The 27,129-nt window shown below is 40.9% G+C and overlaps 1 protein-coding gene across 1 annotated transcript in view; it reads left to right on the top strand.

Annotated features, from left to right (window-relative positions):
* The first annotated feature begins 2,078 nt into the window (after positions 1-2,078).
* SHQ1 (SHQ1, H/ACA ribonucleoprotein assembly factor) overlaps positions 2,079-27,129 on the top strand; it is an 89,766-nt gene continuing 64,715 nt past the window's right edge. The window contains 7 exon segments of the mRNA XM_007447667.1: positions 2,079-2,221; positions 7,323-7,387; positions 9,080-9,202; positions 10,202-10,362; positions 16,314-16,426; positions 22,835-22,934; positions 22,936-22,966. Of these exon segments, the coding sequence (XP_007447729.1) occupies positions 2,079-2,221; positions 7,323-7,387; positions 9,080-9,202; positions 10,202-10,362; positions 16,314-16,426; positions 22,835-22,934; positions 22,936-22,966 (736 nt within the window).

Below are 27,129 nucleotides of genomic sequence, written 5' to 3'. Positions count from 1 at the left end.
GTGTGTGTGTGTGTGTGTGTGTGTGTGTGTGTGTGTGTTGCCAAACAAAGAGTAAAACGTCCAGGAAATGCACAGCTCTACTTTGTAAAGTGCTTTCAAACAGACTTTCCTCATGCATAGCTTTTAATAATTTAAAAATATTAATGCTTGTGACCTCCAGGAATGAGGTCCCATGGAAAGTGTAAAGATTATTTTTAGAGAAGCTAATTTGGAATGATCCAGCCAAAGGTCTATCTCAAGGGACCTTTTGAGAGCTTTACTATTTCCAAGTTTGTATCAATTTATTTTCATTATTGAGTGCCTATTATTTATAAGGCCCAATATGTTCTAAAGCAGCGAGACTTGTGCTTACAATAGGAAAAAAGTTGGGTATGTGGTAATATTAAAGGGAGTCAGCTCTATAGTATTTTAGAGCTTGGGCTCAGTAATCAGACTCACTTGGGTTTCAATTTCCATTGCACTACTCACTAGCTGTGAAATCCTGTGCAAACCATGGGGATATATAAAGCCTAGTTCACGGAGCTGTCAGAATGGGGAAATGAGATCATTATAAAGGATACTGTGCAGTGCTGGCACACAGTGAGTATTCAGTCAATTCAATTAATTCCTCTGCCACCCAAGGAATGGATGAATGTGTAAAGAGTGCTCTTTAAACTGTTTTACACATAACCTCTTTGTCTTTATCAAAACTCCTAGATTTAAGCTGAATGATTTTTATTTTGAATTTTTTATTTTATTTACTCCTGTTAATATGCTTTAATGAGTCTTAATTAATTTTCAAGACTCATAAAAAATTGGAGGTTGAAAAGGCTTTTGAGGTTATCTGGTCCACTGTCCCCAGAGATGACTTTCACCCATCTTCCCCTGATATTTAAACCCGGGAAATAAAAACATTTCCTGGAATATTCTAGTTACTGGTGGAATAACAGGAAATAAAATGAGAGGGAAGGAAGGCCAAGGGAATATGCACGGGAGGAGGGAGACTAGTGAGAGAGGCATTGGGAGAGTATGACCAGCATCGAGTAAAAAGGGGAAATACAAGGAAGAGAAGGGAAAAAGACAGAAAAGAGGACCTCGATTAAGTGTAAGGAAAAAAGTGAGAAAATGAAAGAGGGGAAAGTACAGAGGCATTGCAATTCGTCAATTGCAGGCACTAACAGTGTTTAAGAGTCAGACATTCTGGGTTTTGGTAATTGTAAAATGCATGATCATAAGACATATTGCTTAATCTCTGTGAGTCGTGGTCTTCGGAGCTCGTGGTGTAGATTAAACGAGCTAAGTGGGATGGACGCTCTCTAAACAAAAAAAGTCTGTTTAAATAGGAACTAGGAAGAGGAGAGAAAGTGGCAGAAAAAGATACAGGGAGAGGGACGTGTAGGGGGAGGAGGAGGAGATAGAAATCGGTAGAGACAGACGGAGAGGGAGAGGGAGAAAGGGGAATTGTTGACAAAGCAGGTGAGAACTAAGGAAAACCACAGTAACGATGCTTCTGTGGCTACCGCGGTGACGGCTCCAACACACCGAACACTGACAACTTGCCAGGTATGTTGTTAGAGCTTTACATGCGTAATTCCACGCTGTACTCACATCAGCTCTACGAGTCTATGTTCTAGCCTCATTTTATAGAAGAGATATCTGAAGTACAGAGAGGTTTTGTAACTTCCCCAAGGTCTTACAGCTGCGAATTGGAGAGAAGGGATTCAAACGCGGATCTCTCTGCCTGCAAAGCCAATGTTTAAATCATCTCTAAGAACCTCCAAAGAGGCTTGGTGGGTCTAAGGCGGACTCTAGCCCAGGTACGTCCAAGTTATGGGTTCAATTCCCTGGGTTCAATTTCTGAGCCCAAAGGCTCATTCACCACGTTCCGTCTCCACCTCCCCGCTAACAGCGTCCCGTCTCCACGGAGATCGCCGTGGGGCGGGACTTCCTTTCTCACGCACGCCACTTCCGCCTCGAGCCGGAGGCGTCGTGTCTAACAGAAGGGGCACCGGAGCGTGGGGACTTCCTGGAGAGTTTGACTGGCAGGACTGCGACTGCTGCGAGAGTGACCGACTTGGGCACCAGAGTCCGGCGTGGTGATGCTGACCCCGGCGTTCGACCTTAGCCAGGACCCCGACTTCCTGACTGTCGCCATTCGCGTGCCCTACGCCCGGGTCTCCGAGTTCGACGTCTACTTCGAGGGGGTCGACTTCAGGTTCTACGCCAAGCCGTACTTTCTCAGGCGAGTTCCGGGTGCCTGGCTCCGGGAAAAGCGTGTTTTGGGGATTCATTTATACATTTATTCACTCATTAAATAACTGCTTATCGAGGGAGGATGAAAGAACAAGAGAGCACTTCTCAGCATCACGACTACGTTTTCCCGAGGTCCCTGCAGCACGTGCTGAGGAAGCGAACTCTTCCAGGCGTGCGCTCTGGATGTTGCAGAAGCTCATCCTTTTTTTTTTTTTTTTTACATCTTTATTGGAGTATAATTGCTTTACAATGGTGTGTTAGTTTCTGCTTTATAACAAAGTGAATCAGTTATACAGATGCATATGTTCCCATATCTCTTCTCTCTTGCGTCTCCCTCCTTCCCTCCCACCCTCCCTATCCCACCCCTCTTGGTGGTCACAAAGCACCGAGCTGATCTCCCTGTGCTATGCGGCTGCTTCCCACTAGCTGTCTACCTTACGTTTGGTAGTGTATATATGTCCACGCGACTCTCTCGCTTTATCACAGCTTACCCTTCCCCCTCCCCATATCCTCAAGTCCATTCTCTACTAGGTCTGTGTCTTTATTCCTGTCTTACCCCTAGGTTCTTCATGACATTTTTTTCCCTTAAGTTCCATATATATGTGTTAGCATACGGTATTTGTCTTTCTCTTTCTGACTTACTTCACTCTGTATGACAGACTCTAGGTCCATCCACCTCATTACAAATAGCTCAATTTCGTTTCTTTTTATGGCTGAGTAATATTCCATTGTATATGTGCCACATCTTCTTTACCCATTCATCCAATGATGGACACTTAGGTTGTTTCCATCTCTGGGCTATTGTAAATAGAGCTGCAGTGAACCTTTTGGTACCTGACTCTTTTTGAATGATGGTTTTCTCAGGGTATATGCCCAGTAGTGGGATTGCTGGGTCATATGGTAGTTCTATTTTTAGTTTTTTAAGGAACCTCCATACTGTTCTCCATAGTGGCTGTATCAATTCACATTCCCACCAGCAGTGCAAGAGTGTTCCCTTTTCACCACACCCTCTCCAGCATTTATTGTTTCTAGATTTTTTGATGACGGCCATTCTGACTGGTGTGAGATGATATCTCATTGTAGTTTTGATTTGCATTTCTCTAATGATTAATGATGTTGAGCATTCTTTCATGTGTTTGTTGGCAGTCTGTATATCTTCTTTGGAGAAATGTCTGTTTAGGTCTTCTGCCCATTTTTGGATTGGGTTGTTTGTTTTTTTGTTATTGAGCTGCATGAGCTGCTTATAAATTTTGGAGATGAATCGTTTGTCAGGTGTTTCATTTGCAAATATTTTCTCCCATTCTGAGGTCATCCTTTCTTAAACCTTCTTACATCCCCGCCTGGAAGAGATTCCGGAGCCACTGTAAAACGTGGAGTTTGGGGCCATATCGCCTTTTCCGTTTTCTGTCCTGTTGCCCTAGTTCTTGTCCCTTTTTCTGTTTTCTTTTCGCTCTGCGTTAGTCGTCCTTGCCCTGGGACAGCGCGCGCTGACTTCCCAGCTGACCCGTCCATTTGACTTTTCTCAGTCCACGTTCTGTTCCCCGACCTCTTGGCTGACCGCTCCCTATTCCCTGAAATTTTCGCCTTCTTTGGCTCCGCCGACGCCAAAGTTCTCTCGTTCTCCTACCTCCTCGTTGTCTGCTTCTTCTCTGTTTGGTTTTGCTCCCTCATTGTGGTTGTCGTCCCCCAAGCCTCAGGGAGGGTCCTTCAGCACTTGTCCGTTTGCATTTTTCTCCTTGAAGAACCGTAACAGCAGTGGTAACAGTTAACCCTTTCTCCTCCCCTTTCGTGTGGCGGGCAAGCAGTGCGTGTAAGTGGCGGGTTAAGTACTTGTGTGCATTGTCTCATTTTACCTGGACAGCGATCCTTAGAGATAGGCATTATTATTAGCCCCATTTTAAAGAGGACACAGCCAGATTATTCTTACTTAACATTGTCAATACCTTGTTCTCTCCTTTCCACCGAGGGAAAATCCATTCTCCTCATCTTTCTCATTCCAGCCTACCTTTCCTGCCCAACTAAGTACATTCCCAGCACAGACATTGCTCTTGAGTCGAGCTGGTTCCTTCACTGGGCCTGAACCAGTTTTGCTCAGGTATCTATTAGGCCTTAACTTAATCCACCTATTTGAATATATTGCATTTCCCTGCTTCTTCACTCTTTCGTTCTTTCGCTTGATTTATCGAGCTCATGGTATATTCCAGACTCTGCTTTTGGTATTGGGGATGTGGTGGTGTCTTACGTAGTTTTCATTCTAGTGGGGAGAGAGAAACAATAAACAAACAAGTAAACATATAACTACAAATTGTGGTAATTTCTCTGAAGGAAAGTAAAGTGCACTGATAGAGAATAAAAAGGAGCCTGGGTTTATACAAAGTGGCCAGGGAAAGCCTTTCTGAAGAGGTGACATTTAAGCCAGAACATGAAGAATGGGTAGAAGACTATGATGGTGTTAGCAAACATTTATTGACTTTTTACTTCAGGTTAGTGACTTATGTAAATTATCTCACTTGATTTTAGGAGAGTCCTACAAAGTAGGTTCTGTTATTTACCCATGTTACAGATGAGAGCGCAGAGGCTCAGAGAAAAGATATTAAATGAGATAGGATTGTAAAATAAATACAATACAATAAAAATTTCAAAATAAAAGCCACTTGCTTAAGTTTGGGAGTTTTGATGAAGACAAAGTAAGAAGACATGTGTGAAGCAATTTAAAGAGTAGTTTTAATACAAATTCATCCATTCCTTGGGTAGCAGAGGCTCGGGAGTTGTGGGTCTGAGCACACTTAAAGTTCTGTGACTTTTGGGCAAGTTATTTAGTCTCAGTTTCCTAATCTGTAAAATGGGACTAATATTAGTGATCTTAAAGAGTTGATGTGAGGATTGAGATAGTACATGCGTGATCCTTATTACTGTGCCTGGTAATTATGTGTTCAATAAATGGTGGGTATTATTATTTATTAAGAGCATCTTACTGTTGCAGTTATCTGCTGCTAAATAACCAGTCAAACCTAATGGTATAAAACAACAATCATTTAACTCCCTCTCCTGGTTTTTGTGCCTTAGGAATTTGGTAAGGGCTTGGATGAGCTGTTCTGGCTTGAGGTCTTCAATTTAGTTGTAGTCACATGGTGGCTAGACCTGGGACAGGAAGGGCTGAAGCAACTGGGGACTGATAGGATGGTTGGAGGAGGGAATCTCTTCTCGTGTGGTCTCAGGACCTCCCTGTGTGGTCTGTTTTCATGGTCTAGTTTGTGATTTCTTCAGGGAGTTGGACCACTTCCATGATACCTGAAGGTTTTAAGGGCAAATATTCCAGGGAGCAAGGCAGAATCCATGTCATCTTTTATAACCTAACCTCAGAAATCAGTGTCATTTCTGTTATATTATATGGGTTAAAACAGTTCCAGAAGCCCACTCACTTTTAAGCGGAGGGGACATAGATTGGACTGTTGGGAGGAGTGATGTGAGATGGACCATCTTTGGAAATACAGTTCGCTACAGTATACCAGAGATGGATAAAACCTCACCCCTCTCCTTGAGGAATTGAGAGTCTAGCGGGGAAGGCAGATCTGTGAGCAAATATGATTTCACCATCATGCATTACGAATTTAACTCTATAGTTACAAAGCATTTAGGAAAAGGGAGATGATAATAATAGTTTACATTTTCTGAATGCTTGCCTACTGTACTAGCCACTAAGCTTTTTGCATTATCCTTTCTTCCTCACAGTAACCCTAGGATAGATTCTGTTATTTTTCCCTTTTTATAAATGATGAATATGAGCCTTGAAGTTAATGAACTTGTACCAAGAAAGTTACAGAGCTAGTAAATGGCACAACTTGGACTTAAGTCCACAAATGGACTTCATTCAGATTCTGAGAGTAAAGTTAGTGTTTGTATGCATGATAACAAACTAATTTATTCGTAACTGAATCTTTAGGCTGAGTTTAGAAGAGATTTCTGTTTGGAAAATGTGTTGTAGCTTCAGGAAACATTGGGATCAAAGGTAGGTAGGTTGGAAAGCCCCGGACCTTTTGGGGTCTGCCAAGTTTGATGATGATGATGATGATGATGATGATGGTGATGATGTTAGAATAGGTAGCATGGAGGAGGCGGGTGTGGGAGGAAAGGAGGTTCATATTTTAAGTTTGGAGTGGAATGGAGCTGGCCTCATGTAGTACTGGTGAGTTTAAATTATCTAGTCAGTATCAAGGCAGCCATAGAAGTTTTTTATTTTTTTGCGGTACGCGGGCCGCTCACTGTTTTGGCTTCTCCCGTTGCGGAGCACAGGCTCCGGACGCGCAGGCTCAGAGGCCATGGCTCACGGGCGCAGCCTCTCCGTGGCATGTGGGATCTTCCCGGACCGGGGCACGAACCCGTGTCCCCTGCCTCGGCAGGCAGAGTCTCAACCACTGCGCCACCAGGGGAGCCCCTAGAAGCTTTTTAAATAGAAAAGTGACAATCAAATTTTTGTTTTAGAAGAATTCTTTTGGGGCCTCAGTGGAAGACTGACTGACCCGGGTAAAACTGAAAACAGGGAAATCAGTTCATGTTCTTTAGTAGGAAAGAGGGGGAAATCCCCATATAGTATTAATGAGATATGAGAAAAACACTTTTGCTTTCTGCCTTTTTTTTTTTTTACTACTTAAAAGTAGTAATTTGCCCAATATAAACAGTTGGTTTTGTTGGTTCTTTATTCTTTCTCATTTCTTGATTCTTTTTTTTTTTTGGAAACTAATTAGTACACTTTTATTGAGCTTATGCTGTATCAGGCACCAGGTATATAAATAACTCTCACTAGGAAGGGAAAAAACTGTAGCAGTAATGATATCTAATATTTATTGTGGCTTTTCTTTTTAAGTGTTTTATCAGTGAGGAGCGCCTATTCAAACAGAAAGATGAGTCACCTCTGAGTTCTTTCTTCTTAGCTAGGGAAGAAATGTAAGTTATATAGTTTGTAAAATTTAAGTGCTAGGATTATCCTTTTAAAATTGTTGATTTCGGTGGTTGATGTTTACTGTCACTGATGGTCCCTTACGATGCTTTGTAATTTAAGGACTTCATGAGACCTTTTATTAAATCTGCAGATTAACCCTTCCTGGAAGAATTGTAGAAAATGGAAGCGAGCAGGGATCCTATGCTGCAGATAAAGGTATTGCCTTTGCAATTTTTGTTAGTTTTTTTTCTTTGGATTCTTCCTATTGGAGTAGTTAAATAATAATCTCATGTACTATGGGGACCTTTAGGTGTATGGCAAGTGCAGTCTGCCCCTGTCACTCTTCATTGTTTCTTAATGTCCAGTGCCTGTTATTCATGGATTTTTAGCAATTACATTTCCTCAAGTCCTTTAAAGTGCTTTACAATATTCTTTAAAGTAAGGTTCAATTAGTCATATACTCTGGCTTTGCTTTCTAGAAGTTTTATTTCCTCCTTCTCCCTCCATTTAGTAATTTAGATTGCTGGAGGTGACTGATTAGAAAAGATGTGGATGATTTTTGTAAGTTGTGAGTCAAATGTTTCTTTTTCTTTGAAAAAATTTTTTTAAATTTTTTAATTAAAAAATGACAGTTTTCTTTTTCTTTTTAAAAATTTATTTTTTTATTGAAGTATAATTGATTTACAATATTGTATTAGTTTCAGGTGTACAGCAAAGTGATTCAGTATATATATGTATATATTCATATTTATATATATATATATGTATTTGTATATATATTCTTTTTTCTTGTGGAATTTTCAATCTTAAAATATAATTACATGTAGGTGAGAGAGAAACTGTCCATAGGGGGCATTTAAAGGCTGATTGAATTTTCTACTCCTAATTGATAAGCCCTTCATTTCAACTCGTCTTGAAACCATTTATTTCCCTTCTGTAGAAACCACTGGATTTTCCTTTGTCACTGGATCTGGAGTAAGAATAAACTTGTGTACTGTTGTGTGATTTATTCAGTGACTATTTATTGACCTCAGTGAACTAGGGTAAGGGAGGAAAGATGGGATGAAAGAGTTAAATGACAAAGTTCTAACCCATAGCACAATATAACTAATGTGGTAATAAAGTATAATGAAACTGCCTTTCTAGGTAGTAAATCTGCTTTTAATTGCAGTAAGTTGCATACAGAAGCAAAGTTATTAAATCTTGAAAGCACATGGGGGTTTAAGAAGGTTGTATGTGGAAATATTTGGGTTTAGTTGTAGCTGATACATTAGAATATGGGTTAAGTGCACTGAAAGAGGTAAACTGTTTTAAAATGTAAGAGTAGTGAATAATGTAATCCATTCATAGGCAAGCCTAGATGAAGCTGATAAACCCAGTCAAGGAAAGAAAAGGAGTACACAGATGGAATTTGGGTCTATGTTAGACAGACTTTAGGGATATATCTCTTGAGATATCAAGAACTTTATCAAGCCGTCATTGCCTTATTTAAGATTTCATGTATATTTGAAACTGCTGCTATTCTTCATTGGATTAAATATCCTGATTTCCCCCCCTAGTCCAGAAATAAATCTTATGAGTAGATACGGCTAACCCTAAGCTGTTGCCTTCTCAGGCCATTGTGTTTTTGACTTGAACCTTTAATATTATAAATAGGTAAAGGTGATATTGGGTAGGATTTAAGCATTCTGTGGCTTTAACAGATTAATTTCTCATAGAGGTGACAGCTGAAACAGTGGTTCTGAAAAATCTTGTTTGAGCCTTTTTCACTAACTATATAATAAGGACGTAATTTTGGAGCTTTATGTAATAGAATTACAGTTTACCGAGATGCCTGTTTCTTAACTGTATTTGTGAAGTCTTTGAATTTTTAAATCTAGCTAAGCATAAAACAAATTCATCTTTAAGGAATTTTTACCATTCGATTGCCCAAAGAAACTCCTGGCCAGCATTTTGAAGGGCTGAACTTGTTAACCGCTCTACTGGCACCAAGAAAATCCAGGACTGCAAAACCACTTGTGGAAGAAATAGGTATGTTCATTGCCTTTGGGAGGAAATACAGGTAAACGAATATTTGGAATGCTGTGTGTTTCTAGGGGAAAAGGGATATAGCAAATAGGAAATTGGAGAAAATACTTCAGGTGACAAGATAAGGAGGTCATGTGACACCATGTGAAAATAGTTCATTTGCTGACACATAATTTAAAGACAAAAACAACTCTATTGAACCTGTAGGTCGGTCATGTTTTGGGACGAATTGAAATAACATCTCTGTGTTTGGCAAAATATTGGCCTCTTGAGCTAAAATCAGAAGCTTACAATTCAGTGTAGTAAATATAAAGTGGACACTGCCTAGGTCAAGAAATGGAACGTTTCCCACATCCTGGAATCCTACCCTGGTTATTTCACCCTCCTTACTCTCCAAGGTAACCACTACCCTCAGTGTAGCCTGGTTTTGAATTGTATATGTAATTCATACAGTAGGTGTTGTTTGCTATCTGGCTTCTTTCACATAACATTTTTGTGAGATTTATCCACATATAGCTGGGATCTGTTTTGCTTTCATTGCATTTATTATTTATGCATCCTGCTACTGATGGAACTTTGGGTTGGCTCCATTTTTTTTTTTTTTTCGCTAATAAGAATAGTGAGAGTAGGGGTGGGCGAAATAGGTAAAGGGGATTAAGATGTACAAACCGCCAGTGACATAATAAGCAAGCCACAGTGATGTAATATACAGTGTAAGGAATATGGTCAATAGTAGTGTAATAACTTTGTAAGGAGACAGATGGTGATCATTTCATAATGTTTGCCAATGTCAAATCATTATGTAGTACACCTGATATGAACCTAGTATGGTACATTAACTGTATTTCAGTTAAAGAAAAAAAAAAGAATAGCGGGGCTATTCATATCCTTATACATGTCTTTCGGGGTACATGGGCAGGCATTTTTTTCCTGTACTTTTTCTTCCCCAAGTTATACCTAGGAAGTCCAATGCTTTAACAAATTAGTATTTCGCACATTTAGGTGCTTCTGAGGTTTCTGAGGAAGGAGTAGAAGATGACGATGAAGAGTTTGATTGGGAAATTGAACAGTCCCCCTATGAAGAGGTACCAGAAAGTACTTTGAATCCAGAGTGCCGCTATGGGTTTGGAAACTTACGCTCGGGAGTGTTTCAGCGGTTACAGGTATGTTTTTCTAAAAGACTTTGGTATATACCAAGGGTTTTACTATTTGCGTATTTTAATTTCAGTTCTGCTTATACCTGGAGGTTTTTTATGAAGATTGTAGGAGGTGACGTATTTAGAGCACAAACCACAGCTCCTTGTACGTAGTCGTTACACGGACGTTCACTCCCTTCCGTTGCGCTGGCTGTGCTGCCCAGTCTCACTGCGCTTACACATGGAAGGTGTCCTGGTCTCCTTTTTTTTCCACTTCATTTGCTATTGTAGACATGAAGTTTCCAAAATACAGAACAGAACCCCTCTCTCATCATACTTCCTGAAAAGCTTTATGTTTTATACCTCTAAAAAATGAAAATCGTATACTTGTGGCTTGATGTCTCTTCTGTTTTATATGTAAATGAGACAGAATATTCCTGGTGAGAATGGGTTTGTGGCTTTTGATGAAATTGTTTGGTTCTTGATATACAGTAGGCACTTTTGTTTATTTACTCTTGATGGGGGTTGAATGTAATCTCTTGTTAAAATCTGATCATTTGTCAGTTAGGCTAAAAAGGAATGACATTACTCTTTTTGTTCCTCAAACATTTTAGTAAATTCTACTTCATGAATGAAATGGAGATTCTGGATTATTCTCTATTTACTTTGTACTATAGAAAACAACATAATGGGGTCTTAATTTTTTTTCAATGAAAGAAATGGTGGCGAACAGTTTTTTATTTTAGTTTCATCCCTGTCTGGGTAGAGGTTGTTAAACCTGCTTAGCATGTGGTTTATTATAGTAAGACATGTTTGAGTCTGCTAAGGAAAGTTAAAGGACCTGTGTTTTAGTCCCACTTGTACCTCTGTTTAGATTCCGGATGCAGGCCAGTTATTTGACCACAATTAAGTTTTGTCTCCTCTTTGTAAAATAGGGATAAATTTGCTCACCTACTTTATAAGGCCATTTAGAAAATTTAAGGAAATGCTACGTTGTGAAAACTCTTTGACAAAAAGAATAGGATGCTAGAAAGACCTCTGCCCTTGAGAAATATAAAATGCTCTCAAGACTCCTTAAAGGGAACAAAATTGGGAGTTACTTAAGAGCAAATATTGCTGATGAGATAACTTCGTTCAGAACCTTATGTTTTTCTGCTGAGTTATGGTTTCTCTGTATTCTCTCTCCCTAATCACATTCCCAGGTCATCTCTGAGGTAGTAAGAGTAGAGTCAGTTTTTTCTATAGCAGAAACTACAGCAAATGGATCTTAATTGTTTGGCCGAGAGTAGTATTAGTCAGTGTATTTTGGGATTACCCATCTAAAGCTATAAAGGAATGAGAGAGAGAAAAAAAAAAATATATATATATATTCTTTTTTAGATTCTTTTCCCTTATAGGTTATTATAAAATATTGAGTGTAGTTCCCTGTGCTATACAGTAGGTCCTTGTTGGTTATCTATTATATATAGTAGTGTATATATGTTAATCCCAAACTCCTAGTTTATTCCCCCACCCAAGACCTTTCTCTGCTAGTAAACCAGCTAGAGGAAACTGAGACCACTATTGCATAAATAAGAGCTTTGAGAACATCTATTTTAAAATGATGTGTTTAAGAAACCACTGTTTTCTCAACTAGTGAGAAAACGTTTTCTGCCAAGTTTATAGTTTCTCTGGTGCTGCCTTTGGATGAGAAAATATCCATAGAGTTTTGCTGACTACTCATATTTTACTAGTATTTTTAGTCTCTTTCCACCACCACCCCTTTAAATGAAATATAGCTTCATTTTTCTCTGATGATAAAAGTGATACGTGTTCATTATGAAAGTACAGTATAACAAAGAAAGTAAAACATCATCCATAATTCCAATACCCAGGTATCTTCTCTGAATTGAATAATTTAACCCTTTATTGGGGGAGAGGGTATCGTCCTTCATATTTTTTTTCCCACCAGCCATTTACACAGGGTTGGCTTGTGAGCATCTGTATTTTATACTGATACTGAGATGGAAATAAAAATATGTGTGCTGAAACAAATTCTCTGTCACCCCGTCCCCATACAGACACATGCGCGTGCGTGCGTGCGCTCGCTCTCTCTCTCTCTCTCTCTCTCTGTCTCTCTGTCTGTCTCTGTCTCTTTTCTGAAGTTGCTGCCAGCCACAGGGCGCCTTTGGAAAGCTGCTCTGGCTGCTCCAAGTCAGGGTTTCACAGCAGGCTCCTGGTGACAGTGGCTGCCAGCAGCAACAATCCTAAAGTCTCTGGTCTTTAAATAGCTCTCCTAGCAGTGACCTTAGCAATGCTTTCAAAACAAAGAGAATCACTTTCACTCTGCTGTAGTGTGTCATTTCTCATCCTCTTTTCTTCCATCCCTTTGGTTGACAGATGCCTTAGACTGATTTCACTACCCCAAGCTAACTTCACTTTTTAGTTCCAGTTTCTCTTGAGGGTCCAGTGGGCACAGGGCCGCTGTGGATGATCGTGCGAAGGACAGGCCTGGGTGGGGCTTGCACTGCTGTGGATGTTGACGTTCTGCGGGGCACGAGCTGCGCAGCTGTGTGGATGCCCTGAGTCTGGAGGCTGGGGGAGGAGGGGGAGAATTCTCTTCTGGCTGTTGAATTCTCACTCCCACGGGAGCAGGGGCCTTGTCTGTATGTTTATTTCCAGGTCTCCAGCACCCAGAGCAGCGTCTAGCCCAGAGCAGACCCTCACACGCTGTTTGCTGAATGAGCAGTTTGAAACTGAACACCAGACAGGGTGCTGGGGGTACAGTAAGCAAGAAGACAGACCAGATCTCTGCCCTCATGGAAGATTCTAGTGGAGAGACAGATAGTAATCGTATAAAGGGCAAATCAACAAGATAATTTCAGATACAAGTGAAGGAGAAGGGGGTGATGTGGGAGCTGGGGCGGGGTGGTGCTGTTTTGGCCAGGAGGCCCCGAGAAGACCTCTTGGAGGAGGTGACATTTGCTGAGTCCTGAATGACGAGAAGGGTGCTGTAAGCGCAGAGACTCAGTGTTCCAGAGATGGCAAGAAGTCTGGTGTGTGGCTCCTGTGTATTTGAGCCAGAAGGGGAAGGTAGGAGATGAGGGTGAAGTACAAGACAGCAGCTAGATTCTGCAGAGCTTTGAGCCATGGTAAGAGTCTGGGTTTATCCTTGGTGCAGTTAAGGTTTTGAAATGCCTGGGGTTACTTCGGTCCAGTTATCCTCTGAAATGTGAGTCTGAAAGATTATACCCTGTTGTTGACCTTGTATCTGCTCCAGATGAAATAATGAAGCAGGACATTATAATCCTCCCTGGCTCCCCAGTTTTTTTTGTTTTGTTTTTTCTTAGTACTTGCAAGTGAGGCAGCTGAAGAGGAGGGCGGGTATGTGCTCTCAATAGGAAGTCAGCCCCTGAGCCACAGGGAACAGCAGTGGAGCAGGGAGTCAGAGAGACAGAAACTGACGTTCTTGAATGATCACACCCTGTACTTAGGCCTTGCTCATATTAGTTCATTTAACCCTTCTAACAGCCTATGGGAGACAGAATGCTGTCCGTCACCCCTGCCCCTGATGTCCACGTACTGACCCCATGTACTAAGTACATGGCGAAAGGGACTGCGCCCATGTGATGAGGCTGAGGATATTGCGATGGGACGATTATCCTGGATTATCCAGGTGGGCCCTGTCTAAGCACAGGGTCTTTACAAGAGGGAGGTCAGAGAGTCAAAGTGAAAACAGAGAAGCAAGCGCATGATGACGGAAGCCGAGGGAGAAGGAGCCTTGTGATGAGGGGCTCCTAGGCCAGGAGTGAGGACAGCCAGCCTCTAAGGTGGAGAGGGCAGAAAAGCACACGGTCCCGCGGAACGTCCAAAAAGGAACCAACCCTGCCTTCGCCTTAGTTTTAGCCCAATGAGACTGACCTTGGACTTGTGACCTCTAGACCTCTACGTTTGTGTTGTGTTAAGCCACAGTTGTGGCAGTTGATTACAGCAGCAAGAGGAAAGTAGTCCCAGCCTTGTGACGCAGGCGTGTCTAGTTTGTTCACAGTGAGGGTGCTGAGGCTCAGAGGTTGCGCAGTTAGGCTGGACCTGGCTTTTAAATTCAGAGTTTGTCTAACTCCAGAGTCACAGTTCTTCTACCTCATCAGGCTGTTTTCAGAAATGTGTGTGTGTCGTGGTGGGCAGGAGGCGGGGAACTCCTTGGGGCTCGAAGGAGGAAACAAATCCGGGGACTGGAGGCTGCTGGGGAGAGGGACTTGGGGTCCCCGGGCAGGAAGCGGCTCTGAGTACTCATCCAGCGGAGGGGAGTCCTGCGGACACAGCACCGTCCTTGTCTCCCGCAGGGCCCGCATCACCGCCCCTCCTGGCTCTGTGGCTGAGGAGCTGATGCCAGGCAGGTAAGGAGGCAGAGAAGCGAGGAAGAGTCCAGGCTGTCCTGCTCAGGGGAGAGATGCTTCTGATGGGTGAAAGTAGAGCTCTGAAAGCGTTTTCCCATGGAAGCATTGCTGCACATTTGTGAACTTTGTATTGTGAGTGCTCTATTTACAGTTTATTTTGACTTGAATAAACTTGTGGGCTGCCCTGAGAATCTCTGTTATTTATCATAGTATGTCTATAGGAAAATACATTCTGAGTCTTCCAAAAGTAATTTGTAAAAGAACTTTTGGAATGCAAATTTTCCTAAGCTTGGGGACAGCCAGTGATCTGATTTTTGCCCAGAATGTTTGTACTTAAAAGTATTAAGATGTTCTGGATGTGACTTCCAAAAAGTTCCCCAGGCCCCTTCATTGTACTAGAATGTGCTTATATTAAATATTGTTGATGTTACTTGAGCTCAGTGGATTGTGATAGGGATGAGAGATTTTTTTTTTTTTTAAGTGCAGAATTTATGATTGTGTGGGGAGTTCTGTATCCTAGTCTTTCCCTGGCCAATTCTGTGTAGCTGGTTTCATTGTAGTGATTTTGCTGTGCTATAGCTGTCGACTTTAAGCCTGGGTATTAGGCGCTAACCCACCATTCAGTTTACAAGTCTGTTCTAATGGTTTGCGTCCACTACTGTCTACCAAGTTATTTCCCTTGACTTGTTTTCAGCTAATAGTCTTCAAGCTGCTTCCGGTTTGCCTACTCTCCCTTGTGGTTGGTAGTAGGAAAGGGCAGACTGAAGAGAGAAAAAAAAAGAGCTTTAGGAGTATTTTGCATTGTACAAAGTTTCTTTCCTTCATAATTCTGATCAAAAGAAAGAAGACCATGTGGTATTGTAGATGGTTTTACTAATACACCTGTTTTCTGTAGGGTTGGGCTTAGGAAACAAGCCCTACAGCAGTATGTCTTCATCCAGGTGAAGATGATTACAGTAAGGTTGAATATTATTTGGGATTGGATTTGTAAATTTTCAAGTGGAAAGTCATATCTATCAAAATTGCCCTTAACAATTCTCGTTAGGGGTGAGAAGGGACAAGGAAATAAGGACAGAGCCCAGAGTTGGCTTGGCCTTGGGGGGGTCGACTGCATAGCCTGCATTTCTGTTCAAGGCGAGTATTTACAGGGACACGGAAGTTACCAAGTTTTGGTTTGCTGACGTGGCACCCCTGGCAGCAGCAGCTCTGTCTTGGGTCTAGAAATTTATTTCAACTTGCCTTTCATAACTTTCAAACCTCTGGGAGTAAATGGGGGAATGAAGGCAGAATTAAATGTTCCTGTTTGCTTGCAGAGGATTATTCTGTTTTTCATGTTAAACTTTTATAGCCTTAATCTATGTTAATCAGTTTGTTTGTTTTAAGGATTCTGTGAAATAATTGATGTGAAAGCTTCTAACAGGGCCTGGCAGGTAGTAGGTGTCTAACAAACATTTGCTGGATTTGAATCTAAATGTCACAGGTGGTATCACGGCTTAGCGATCAATTAGATTCTTCCTGTGTTTGGGCATTTTGTACAAAATGAGATTTTTCATGGCTAAAATAGGAGACAGCAATTATTCTTTCTTTCCTGGGTGTTCTTAGGATGAATTGAGTGATGTTATCGATCTTAAGGATCCAGATTCCACCCCTGCAGCCGAACGAAGGCAGAAACGCCTGGCTGCTGAGCTGGCCAAGTTTGATCCTGATCATTACCTGTGAGTATTGAGGAATTTTTTTTTTTTTTTGAGGATTGAATAATTTACTTGACGTTGAGTATTTAAAATTTTTTTGAGTATCTTTTTAACTGTTAGGTATGTGCTTTTTTGGACTGTAGAATTTAGTGATGGCTCACAACCTTAGTTGACATTTGAATTAACCTACAACTGTTATACCTCTGTGATCTTTGTAAGATACTGTTTTTCATTACCTCGTTGCAGCACCAGAGAAGTCTTTTAATGTACTTTGAGTTTTTTCCTCGCCAAACTTAAAAATAGAACATTGCATTCATGAGAATAGTAGGTACCATTCTTTTCAGGAGACTCTTTGTTGTGATTAATGGTATATATAATTGAAAACATGTTTCAATTTCTTTTAAGAATTTGAATCTACATGTCCCACGTTTCTTGGCTGATCCAGGGTTTTCCCAACACTTTTATCCACTGGCACCTGTAATCGAGGATCTGTTTCAAATTAACAAATAACTTGTTCATTGGGGTAGGGTATAAGCAAAATCTACTTTTAAGTTTTGCTGTATTTCCCACCTGCATTAATTGTGTCTTGAGCCATCACGTGTCTCTATCAGGCTTATATTTGTCTAAGGAACAGATCTAATTAATGGGTAGGTAAATAATCACTTGCCTCGGAAAGATTGTGATGTCTCTCATTGGCCTCGGTAGCAGCACTTCTTTCAAAGAAGTGGTTTTCTCCGGGCCTCTGTGGGTACTCGGTGGCTTTCCTAGGATGTGAGTCGTGTTTTGATATAGGCCTCAATTATTCTTCTTCCCAAGTTCTGGGCCCACGATTTTTAAAACTGTTATATATATGCAGCTATCATCATCATATTCCCTTATACTTGTATAGTGCTCTCAGCTTGTCAAGTGCTCTCATGTGATTATTTAATTCAGTTTTCACAACAGCTGAGGAAAGGAGGTTAAGGGACTCATCCAAGGTCACACCACTACTAAGTGGCTCGGCCAGGACTTGAAAAGAGTCTTTCCATTTGTCATTTTGTGTTTCCTTTTCATGTACACTCTCAGTTTAACTGCTGTTGCTCTTGTGATTAACATTCTATCTCCTGTGACACAGTAGGAGACTAATTGGAATGGCAGAAATATATCCTGTGATGTGCAAATGGGCTGAGTGATGTGTAGTGATGAATGGGGGAACTCTTGGGTGGGTTATACTTTGGAGGACATCTGGGAGATTCAACTCCATTTATATTGCCGTTTCTAATTACCTTTATCTCTCCAATTGTGATTTTAAAGGTCCACTGAAGAATAATTTGAAGAAACGCATTTAAAATCATGCTGAATATTTAAAGCAGAAAAATTTCATTGTCACCAAATTTCCCGGGCAAGCATGAAAACAGATTGAGCTTTACAAGACAGAAATTTCGAGTGGGAGGGAGCTTAATTAGCAGAACTGCCTATCTCTTCTCTTCTAAAGCTCGAAGTATAGCGTTATGGCCTGAGAAAATCAAGAAATTGGAATTTATACTTAGCGGTGTGATATTAGAAGCAGCCCTTATTTTTCTCCATCTTCTGGTTCTTTATCCAGAAAACCACATTCTCTTTAATAGTGTGCATGAAGTGTACTTCACATTTCTCCAGGAAGAGCTTTTTTTACACGAGTGGCTTAAAGTTAGTCACGGGCAAGTTGGAGAGTGGGTGTCAGGAGATAGAGGTTCTTTGTGGCTTTTCTGGTAGGAAGAAGACTTCGGCAAATCGTCATTTTTGCGTCACTCTTGCGTCACTCGTTATTTATATTAGTTGACGGACTCACCCAAATGTATTATATTAAATGAAGTGCAAGCAAAATTCTTTTAACTTTTCAATTAAATTTTTTTAGCTCAGTCCTTTTTTTGTTGTTCTTAATGGTTAGTACAGTGGAAGAAAAAGTTTATTGTAAATTCTTATCTACCATGCAGACAGTACATTGCATGCATTGTATTAGACATTTATATCAATATACGTAAATGGGTAATACGTAATACATACGTATGCCAGTGTAATACATAATATAAAATATATTACATTAGCATAATATATGACATTTTCAAGTTGTTTGACTTGTCCTCACAAGTCATGATGTCTCTTCATGTTGTCGGAGTTTTTAGGAGCTTAAGGAAAACTAATTTTAATTTCATCCTAAAGCGGAAAGGTAAATTGACTATATACAAAAATGTACACATTTCAAAGGCACATATAAATGACTTCAGATTATTATTGTTTTTAAAATCCTCTCTTGTAAAGTATGGGTACCAGTGTGATTTTTTTTTTTGCTCCCTATGTTTTGCAGCCCAGCAGAATGCTGGGCATATAGATGATCCATAAACAATTATTTTTTTTTTGCTATCCATTTCTTGCCATTTATAATTCCTTTTGAGTAGTATTTTTACAGTAAAATATGTTGAAGGCATCTTGAAACATTCCTTCCTAGTCCTTTCTCTTTTGCTTATTATAGCTAAGTTTTCATATTTCTCTTGCTGAGAGTGGTGTTTTCTTTTCCTTCCCAGGCAAAGTGTTTTTTAATTGTTGGCATAGTTTTTACTTCAACTAGTTCATAAAATCTCATTTATTTCCTTCTTTGGGAGAAAGTAAAAGAATTTAGTCAACATTCAAAATATCTATGAGATAAGAAAAGGGACAAAAATGATCGTATAGCATTTGGGGTGCCTTTTTTTTTGGAACGAGATAAGGTCCTCTTTATTGTTTGTTTATTTTTTATTGAGGTATATTTGATTTACAATATTATATTTGTTTCAGGTGTACAAGATAGTGATTCAAAATTGTTATAGATTATACTCCATTTAAAGTTATTTAAAAATATTGGTTATATTCCCTGTGCTGTACAGTATATCTTTGTAGCCTGTTTATTTTATACAATAGTAGTTTGTACCTCCTAATCCGGGGTGTTAAGTAAGATTGTAATGTACAGTGCTATACATTTGTTAAAGAAGATGACAGACTGATCAGGATTCTGGATTTACTGAGGAAATCTCAAAATGACAAGTAGTAATTAGAAGGCTGAGAAGAGGATCATCTGCTTCCAAGGTGGCTCTTTATTCAAAACAGTAACCTTAGGATAAAGCACTGGGATAAACATGTCACTCATTCATCCTTTCACGTACGCACTTATTTGTTCAACAGATATTTGTTTGAATGACTTCCGTGCCAGGCAGTGTTGTAGACAGCAAGGAGAGTGTGGTGAATACAAGGTAGCTGCCCTCATGCGGCTTACACTCTAGTGGGGAAGTGGATAATATTTGGACTGTGATAAGTGCTATGAAGAAAAGCCAGGTTAAGGGTTTAGAGAGCGACTGGGCATCTCACTGACTCCTTTGTTTCAGCATATTCAAAATCGAACTCATCATGTTACCTGTAAAGTCTTCCTGAATTTTCTGCTTGGTGGAATGCCCTTTTTTTCATCCCAGTCACCCAGGTTAGATACCTGGGGTTCATCTTTGACTTCATTCTTATCCCACCCTTTCAGTCAATCCTGAAATTGTACCGTTTACCTCCTTGCTCTGTCCTTCACTCCATCTCTTCCTGGCCCTCGTCTGTGGTCTGTGTCTGGCTTGTTGCAGCTGTCCCCTAACACCCAGTTGGCATCTCTCATTCCAGCCTGCGCTTCTGCAGATCCATCAGCCATAAGACTACCAGCATGATGTCTTAGGTACTGAGAGTGAAAATCTGCTTAAACCCTTACTGGGTGCTCCTTTGCCTACAGCATAAGCTCCTAACTCCTTAGCATGTATAGGAAGTTCTCTGTGATCTGGACGCCACCTGCCTCTGTAGCATCTCTTTTGCCACTCCCTGCCCACGTTTCATACTATGGTGGTGACGAATGTTTGCCTCTCCCCGCGTGTACTACACCGCTTCTCACACACTTTTTACTCCTGGTTTCCCTTTGCTGGCTATTTCCCCACCCCATCCCGCTTTCCCTGAAAAACTTTGACTTACCCTTTAAGGCTGGGCTCAGTTGTCACCCCATGGCACCCTCCCTTCCAAGTTGGCATAGGAGCTGCTCGTGTGTTATAGCTCATCTTGTTTTTACCGCAGGGTTTTGTAACATTCTGGGTTTGTGTCTGTGGTTCCCGTTAAACTGTGGTGCCCTGAAGGGCAGGGGGTGAGTGTGACTGATCTTCATCTGCCCGACCCCACGTATAGAGGGCCCTCAGTGAATGCTCGTTGAATTAATGGCATTTAAAAAGTTGAAAATAATTTATTTGGGAAAGTAGAACATCAGTTGACCTCAGATCTTGGGCATCATAAAGAATAAACCATCCCAATTTAGATGAGGGACCGTATTCGTGAGATTTTACTCAAAACACTTTGAAATTTTTTTGTGGGGCAGGGCGTGAAGGTGGCAGAGATACTGTTCTACAGAAGCAATTTTCCCCAGCATTTTTCTCCTGGGGAGAAAACAGCATCTTTTCAGATGGGCTCTTCTTCTACCCTTGACTTAAACGTCCTTGGTACCCCAGCTTTCGACACCCTTTCCCCTCACTGTGTCACTTCTTTCTCCCTGGGCATTCTGTCCTCTTCTTTGGCCTCAGTAACTGAATGCTCAGGACTCCTAGGTGTCTATTTTGAGCATCAGGTTTGCGTGTCTGACCGCCTGTTGGATAGGTCTTTGTTTGTATGTCCTGCAAGGACACCTCAAGCAACCCATCCCAAAGCAGAAGCCATTCCCTCTCCAGTCGTGTCTGCTAACATCCCATGTTAGCAAAGGGCACTGCGGTCCACCGAATTGTTGAGGTCAGAGTCCTGGGCAGCAGCCTGATCCTGACAGGAATTGATATTGAGAATTACTATTTCAAGATAATCGCTGTTCAGTTTTGTCCAATATGTGCCTTATGTCCTCAGTCATAAAAATGGAATGTTTGTATTGGTTAATAGCTTGGGTTTCAGACTGAGACTTCAGTGGATCCAACTTGTGGCCACAGTTCTTACTGGTTCTTTGACCTTAACCATGATATACAATTTTTCGGACTCATGTAAAAGGGGACTATTAATAGCACCCTTTGCCTGTGCGGGTGGTGTGAGGATTCAAGGAAATAATTGATGAAGAGCACTTAGTGCAGTGCTTGGCACATCCAAAGAACTCAGTAAGTTATCTGTGATCTTTTTAATTTTAAAAATATTTCAGGGACTTCTCTGGTGGCACAGTGGTTGAGAATCCACCTGCCAATGCAGGGGACATGGGTTCGAGCCCTGGTCCGGGAAGATCCCACATGCTGTGGAGCAGCTGAGCCCATGCGCCACAACTGCTGAGCCTGTGCTCTAGAGCCCGTGAGCCACAACTACTGAGCCCGTGTGCCACAACTACTGAAGCCCACGTGCCTAGAACCTGTGCTCCACAAGAGAAGCCACGGCAATGAGAAGCCCACGTACCGCAACAGAGTAGCCCCTGCTCGCCACAACTAGAGAAAGCCTGTGTGCAGCAACAAAGACCCAACACAGCCAAAAATAAATAAATTTTTTTAAAAATTTCAATATCTCAGTTGAAAGAAAAAATATTTAAGGTCACAAAACTGAGCTAGGAAATCCAATTTACCAAAACAACCAGTGTCTTGAGGTTCTAATTACCTGAAATATAAATGAATTTTCCACCATGAGTTATATACTTTTTGTCATTCTTTTCCCAAGAATATCAGTTTCCAACTTTGAGTGCAAGACCGTATAGTTTCTGAATAAGTGTCCTCCAAGAGTATATTTTGAATGTAGCAGTTACTTTCCTAGTTAAAACTGAGAAAGTAAAGTGTGGGAAAATTAATTTTCTGTTCTCTACAAAGGTTGCTTTTATCTTTTGCAATAGTTTTAAATTAAGGAACTATTAAGATTAGCATAGCTAAATAAAATAGATTGCATCATGGAAGGAAACATGAGTGCACATGCTAAAACATAAGGGGTGTGTGTGTGTGTGTGTGTGTGTGTGTGACATCTGTGGATATGTAGTATCCTAAATCTTCTCATGTGTTTATTTTTTGTTGGTGGAGTTAAAAGATGCTTTCCTTTAACTATATAACCTTACAAAAATCTGTGATATTTGCAAACCTCGCACAAGCCCTAGGCTTCATTCAGTCCATTGTGTGTTCAGATTCACTTCAGCCCACATGGCTGTGGTACAGGGCATGGGACTTCAGAAGGGGACTGGTCTTCTCTGTACTTTCTGTCTAAAGAGATCACAGATGTCAAATATCCCTTTAGTCTAGTGCTTACTTTTTATTTGTGACCATTAGTAACCACAACGAAAGTAATAGCAGTGCTCAGTCTTTCCTTGAAATGTACTTTTAGTCTGTATTTCTAGTGCAGATGTGATGAGTTAAGGTAAAATTTTAAAAAGTGAAAACCAGCCTAACTCTGTGTAACAAGCCCCTTCATATTTTTTTTTTTCCCCAGAGCTGACTTTTTTGAAGATGAGGCAGTTAAACAGGTTTTGGAGTATAATCCTTGGGATTGATCTGTGTATTCAAAAATGATGGCTTCTTTGGGGAAGAGTCAGTCAGGAACAAGAAAATCTTGCTGCGTTAGGTAAGAAACTCAAAATTAGGTCATTTGTTTACTGCCTTTCCTAAGCACACAATTATAATTGCCTCATAGAGTGAAGATATTATTTTGATTTGCTAATTTTGGAAATGGGTCTTCATCCCAGACTGGGAAATACCACTCAATAATTACACTTATTTGTCTTGGAAAATTCTTTTGGAATATGTTTTACTTTTGAATCATTGGAGTCTTTTAAAATTTTTTTAAATTTTTTATATTTTTATCAAATTTAGGGACACTAACACACAGAATAGTTATTGAATAATCTACTTGAGAGATCTGACTATTCGTCTGTGGCAAGGGCATTTGAGTATTAGAAATGGTGAGAAGAGACCCAGTTTTCAATCCCTTTGTCTGTTGAGTGAATTTGTTAAGTTCTTCCTAGTTTTTTCACATGTGGTTTCATGTGGAAGCAGAACTAATTATCTTCCTTTTTGTACCTTACAGAGAGCAGGTGAGCCAGTTTTTACCAGCAAAGGCTGAGCTGGGGGGGTTTATGAGCCACAAGAGACTGCTGTGCCATATTTAATATTAAGCCAAATGTTATACACAGAGTCATTTCTTAGATGGGCATTTTATTAACACCTTCTCTAAGTGGGAGGTTGGTGTGTTAAGTCTGTAAATTAGAATTAAAACAATTTCTAGTAGGTCAGTGTTTTCTGTTACACTGATTTAGCTTTTAATTATATATTAAAAATACTACACCTTGGGCTTCCCTGGTGGCGCAGTGGTTGAGAGTCCGCCTGCCGATGCAGGGGACACGGGTTTGTGCCCTGGTCCGGGAAGATCCCACATGCCGCGGAGCGGCTGGGCCCGTGAGCCATGGCCGCTGAGCCTGCGCGTCCGGAGCCTCTTGCTCCGCAATGGGAGAGGCCACAACAATGAGAGGCCCTCGTACTGCAAAAAAAAAAAAATACTACACCTAGACTTGTGGTATGGTAGTATATACAAATGCTGAATGTGTATATACAGATCAGTATTTGTATATACAGATCACTTTGTAGTATATACAAATGCTGAATTTTATCGCTGTATACTTGAAAATTATATAATAAAAAGTATATGTATTAAAATTTTAAAAGTCTATTCTGTGCGGTATTTGAGAATGAACAATTTTACTACCCCCCCAAAAAATTTAGTGTTTAAATGAAAGGAATACACACACACACACACGCAAATACATTAAATGGAATACAGAATTTCCCCACTCCAAATTCCTCTTCTCGAAAGTAATCACTATAAACAATTTGGGTTTTTTTGTTTGTTTGTTTGTTTGTTTGTTTTGCGGTACGCGGGCCTCTCACTGTTGTGGCCTCTCCCTTTGCGGGGCACAGGCTCTGGACCCGCAGGCTCAGCGGCCATGGCTCACGGGCCCAGCTGCTCTGTGGCATGTGGGATCCTCCCGGACCGGGGCACAAACCCACGTCCCCTGAATCGTCAGGTGGACGCTCAACCACTGCGCCACCAGGGAAGCCCAATTTGGGGTATTTTTAGTGCATATCCTGACATCTAAATATTTGCTTTAAGAAATGTATTCACATAGATTCATACACACTCTCTTCTCACTGCTTTCTCCAGTTTGTAGTGTATGTTGTACCTCTTTCATCAGCACTTACAGTCCTACCTGAGGCTTTTAATGTCTGCCTAGTGTTCTGTTGTATATTTGTGTCATGATTAGTGGCCACGTGGTCTGTTTACCACTGGTGGGCATTCGGGTTGTTTACAGGGTTCTGCAATGGTCTTTTCTGACCACTCATTCTGAAGTAACTGTTGCAGCACGATATTTTGATCCTCTGCATAGCAGTGCAATAGCCTGCTATTTGCTCTATTTCTAGAGCCTAGAAAGAGCCTGTTATGTAATAGGTACTCAGTAAATATTTGTAGAATAAATAAATATTGCAGTAAATATTTTTGTAGTTAGGTTTCATTAGAGTTTAGGTGATCTCTACCAGGTTGAAAAATTGCCATTGTAATTTTTTGGAATGGACTCTATATTGCACAACGGAAACTCATTTATAAATAATGACTCTTGTTTACATTGTTTTCGACAAATCCTTGGTTTTATATTTGATTTGAGTTTAAGAATCTTTCAGAGACCTCCCATATCATGTAGGCGAATTTTCAGGTACGAGATTGCTAACACAATTTAGATAGTTAACTGTATGTGCCATGTGGATCTGCTCAAACTTAAATCATCAGTGCTCTCTAGTGAATCATTTTCCCCAGTTTGGGTTCAGTATTTTACTGAAGTGGTCTGGGGAGGAATTGGTGGTTGTGTAGTTAAGTTTTCTGTCCACAAGGGTGCGGTAGTTGCCCTAAAAATCAAGAGGCGGCATTACCTTTGATTTGAATTTTAACTTGCTCTGCTTTGATCAGTTGCAGCTTGTTCTAGGTCCTGTTTTCTGTGTCAGCCGTGCTTTGAGTTAGTTCTCTATGTGTAATTTTAACAGAAGGTTAAGCCAGTCGATGCCTTTAACCATTGGCCTTCCTGACCCTTTATCTGACCTGTGGCATATATCCAGACTGGTGCTTCAGGCACACTCATATTCTGCTAGCTATTACAGTGATTCATTCTAAGAATCACCTTTAAAAACAGCAAGGGCATGTGATAAAGGTAGAACAACTTGAATTCTGTGTTGTACAGAAAGTACCTCTTGTAAATGTGCCAAGTATCAGGTTATGCATAGAAGGTAAATGTGGGTTTCTGGGTTTAATGCCTTCCTCCTCCACAGGCTGGCTGTGTGACTTTGCAACTTCTCTGGGTTGCTGTGGAAATCCTGTTCCTACCTCATAGACTTGTCATGAGGATTGAACTAGACAATGTACTTAAAATCCTTAGCATACTGTAAGTGTTGGAAATTGTCATCATAGAGTAAATCAGTGGCAGGAGAGCCAGGAATTGACTGGCTTCCTTTTGAAATCATAATTTTTATACATTTACACAGCTTTAAGGGGAATTTCTTTAACATGATTCCTCTTTCAGTTTCTTTTTCTTGTTCAAATATTTGAGACACCCAGAATTGGAGGCATGAATTGAAGTGTGTCGAACCAGGCTCAAATAGGAGAAAAAAGAAATAAACCAAAAAATAAACCTTAAAGTTCTCAGCTCACTCAAGCAGTGTGATGCTGCTGTAGTTTTTCCCTCGCTCCTCTTCCTCTTTTTCCTTCTTTGCCTCCCAGGCCTTGCTCTCTGTCCCTGCAGTGGCACGTTGCCAGGCATATATAATGGTGCAGGTGAGGGGTGCACCTTTGATTCCTCCTCATAAACTATTAAGCTGGATTGTCTTGATTTCCAGATAAGCCTTAGGTGGTGAACTTTGCTCCCCGTCTTTGCCTTGCCAAAGACGAGGTTATGACTGTTGTCATTTTCATCGTCGCCCTGAGTTACAACACGGAGACTTTCATTGCCATCTTCAGTTTTGTAATGATCCGGATCTTCCTCCCCAAACGCTTGTAAATGGAAGTGTTAAATGCTGTACTCGCACTGAGCTCTGGTTTCACGAGGATGGACTTCCCGCATTTCCCATGTTGTCTCTCAGTGGTTAATCTCAGCCCAGGAATCTTGGCACATGATTGCTTGTTATGACACCGCATAACATTTATAGTCAATGAACTTCCTACCAGGGACATCCTGTTTGGCACCAGTGTTTGCAGAGCTGTCAGCATCAGCCCTGAAAGCTGCAGCACTGTGGGGCTGCCCATGTGGGCCAACGGTTTGAATGCAGCACATTTTCTTCTGATTCCCTTGATCTGTTTCCAGAAAGTGGACAATGTGATGCATTTGCATTCCTCTGAGAGGAGCCAGATCATGGATGATTTAATTGTTGACCCCTGGAAGACAGGGATGTTTGGGAGGGGAATTAGGCAGAAGAGAAGATTTAAAAGTAACAAAGTGAGGTGATGTTCGAAGTGAAGTGACAAGGTCACTTTCCACTTTGATGGGAGCCCCTGGGTAGTCCTCAGATGTTTTGATGGGGTTTTTCATGTTGGGAGTTGGTCCTGGGCCCTTTGCTTCAGTGTTAGGGCACCAGTTTCTTCCCCAAATGAACTGAGCTTTAAGCTGGCTTTTGTTTGACTGTAGATTATATATAGAAGTATAATTAACCGAAATGTTGTGAACTGTCAATATATAGCAAAGTTGCTTTGTC

The sequence above is a fragment of the Lipotes vexillifer genome, unplaced genomic scaffold (genome assembly GCF_000442215.2).
Source record: "Lipotes vexillifer unplaced genomic scaffold, Lipotes_vexillifer_v1.1 scaffold1008, whole genome shotgun sequence".
Classification (NCBI taxonomy): Eukaryota; Metazoa; Chordata; class Mammalia; order Artiodactyla; family Lipotidae; genus Lipotes; species Lipotes vexillifer.
Note: the sequence above shows the minus strand (reverse complement) of the source record. Positions and strands in the feature narration are given on the sequence as shown.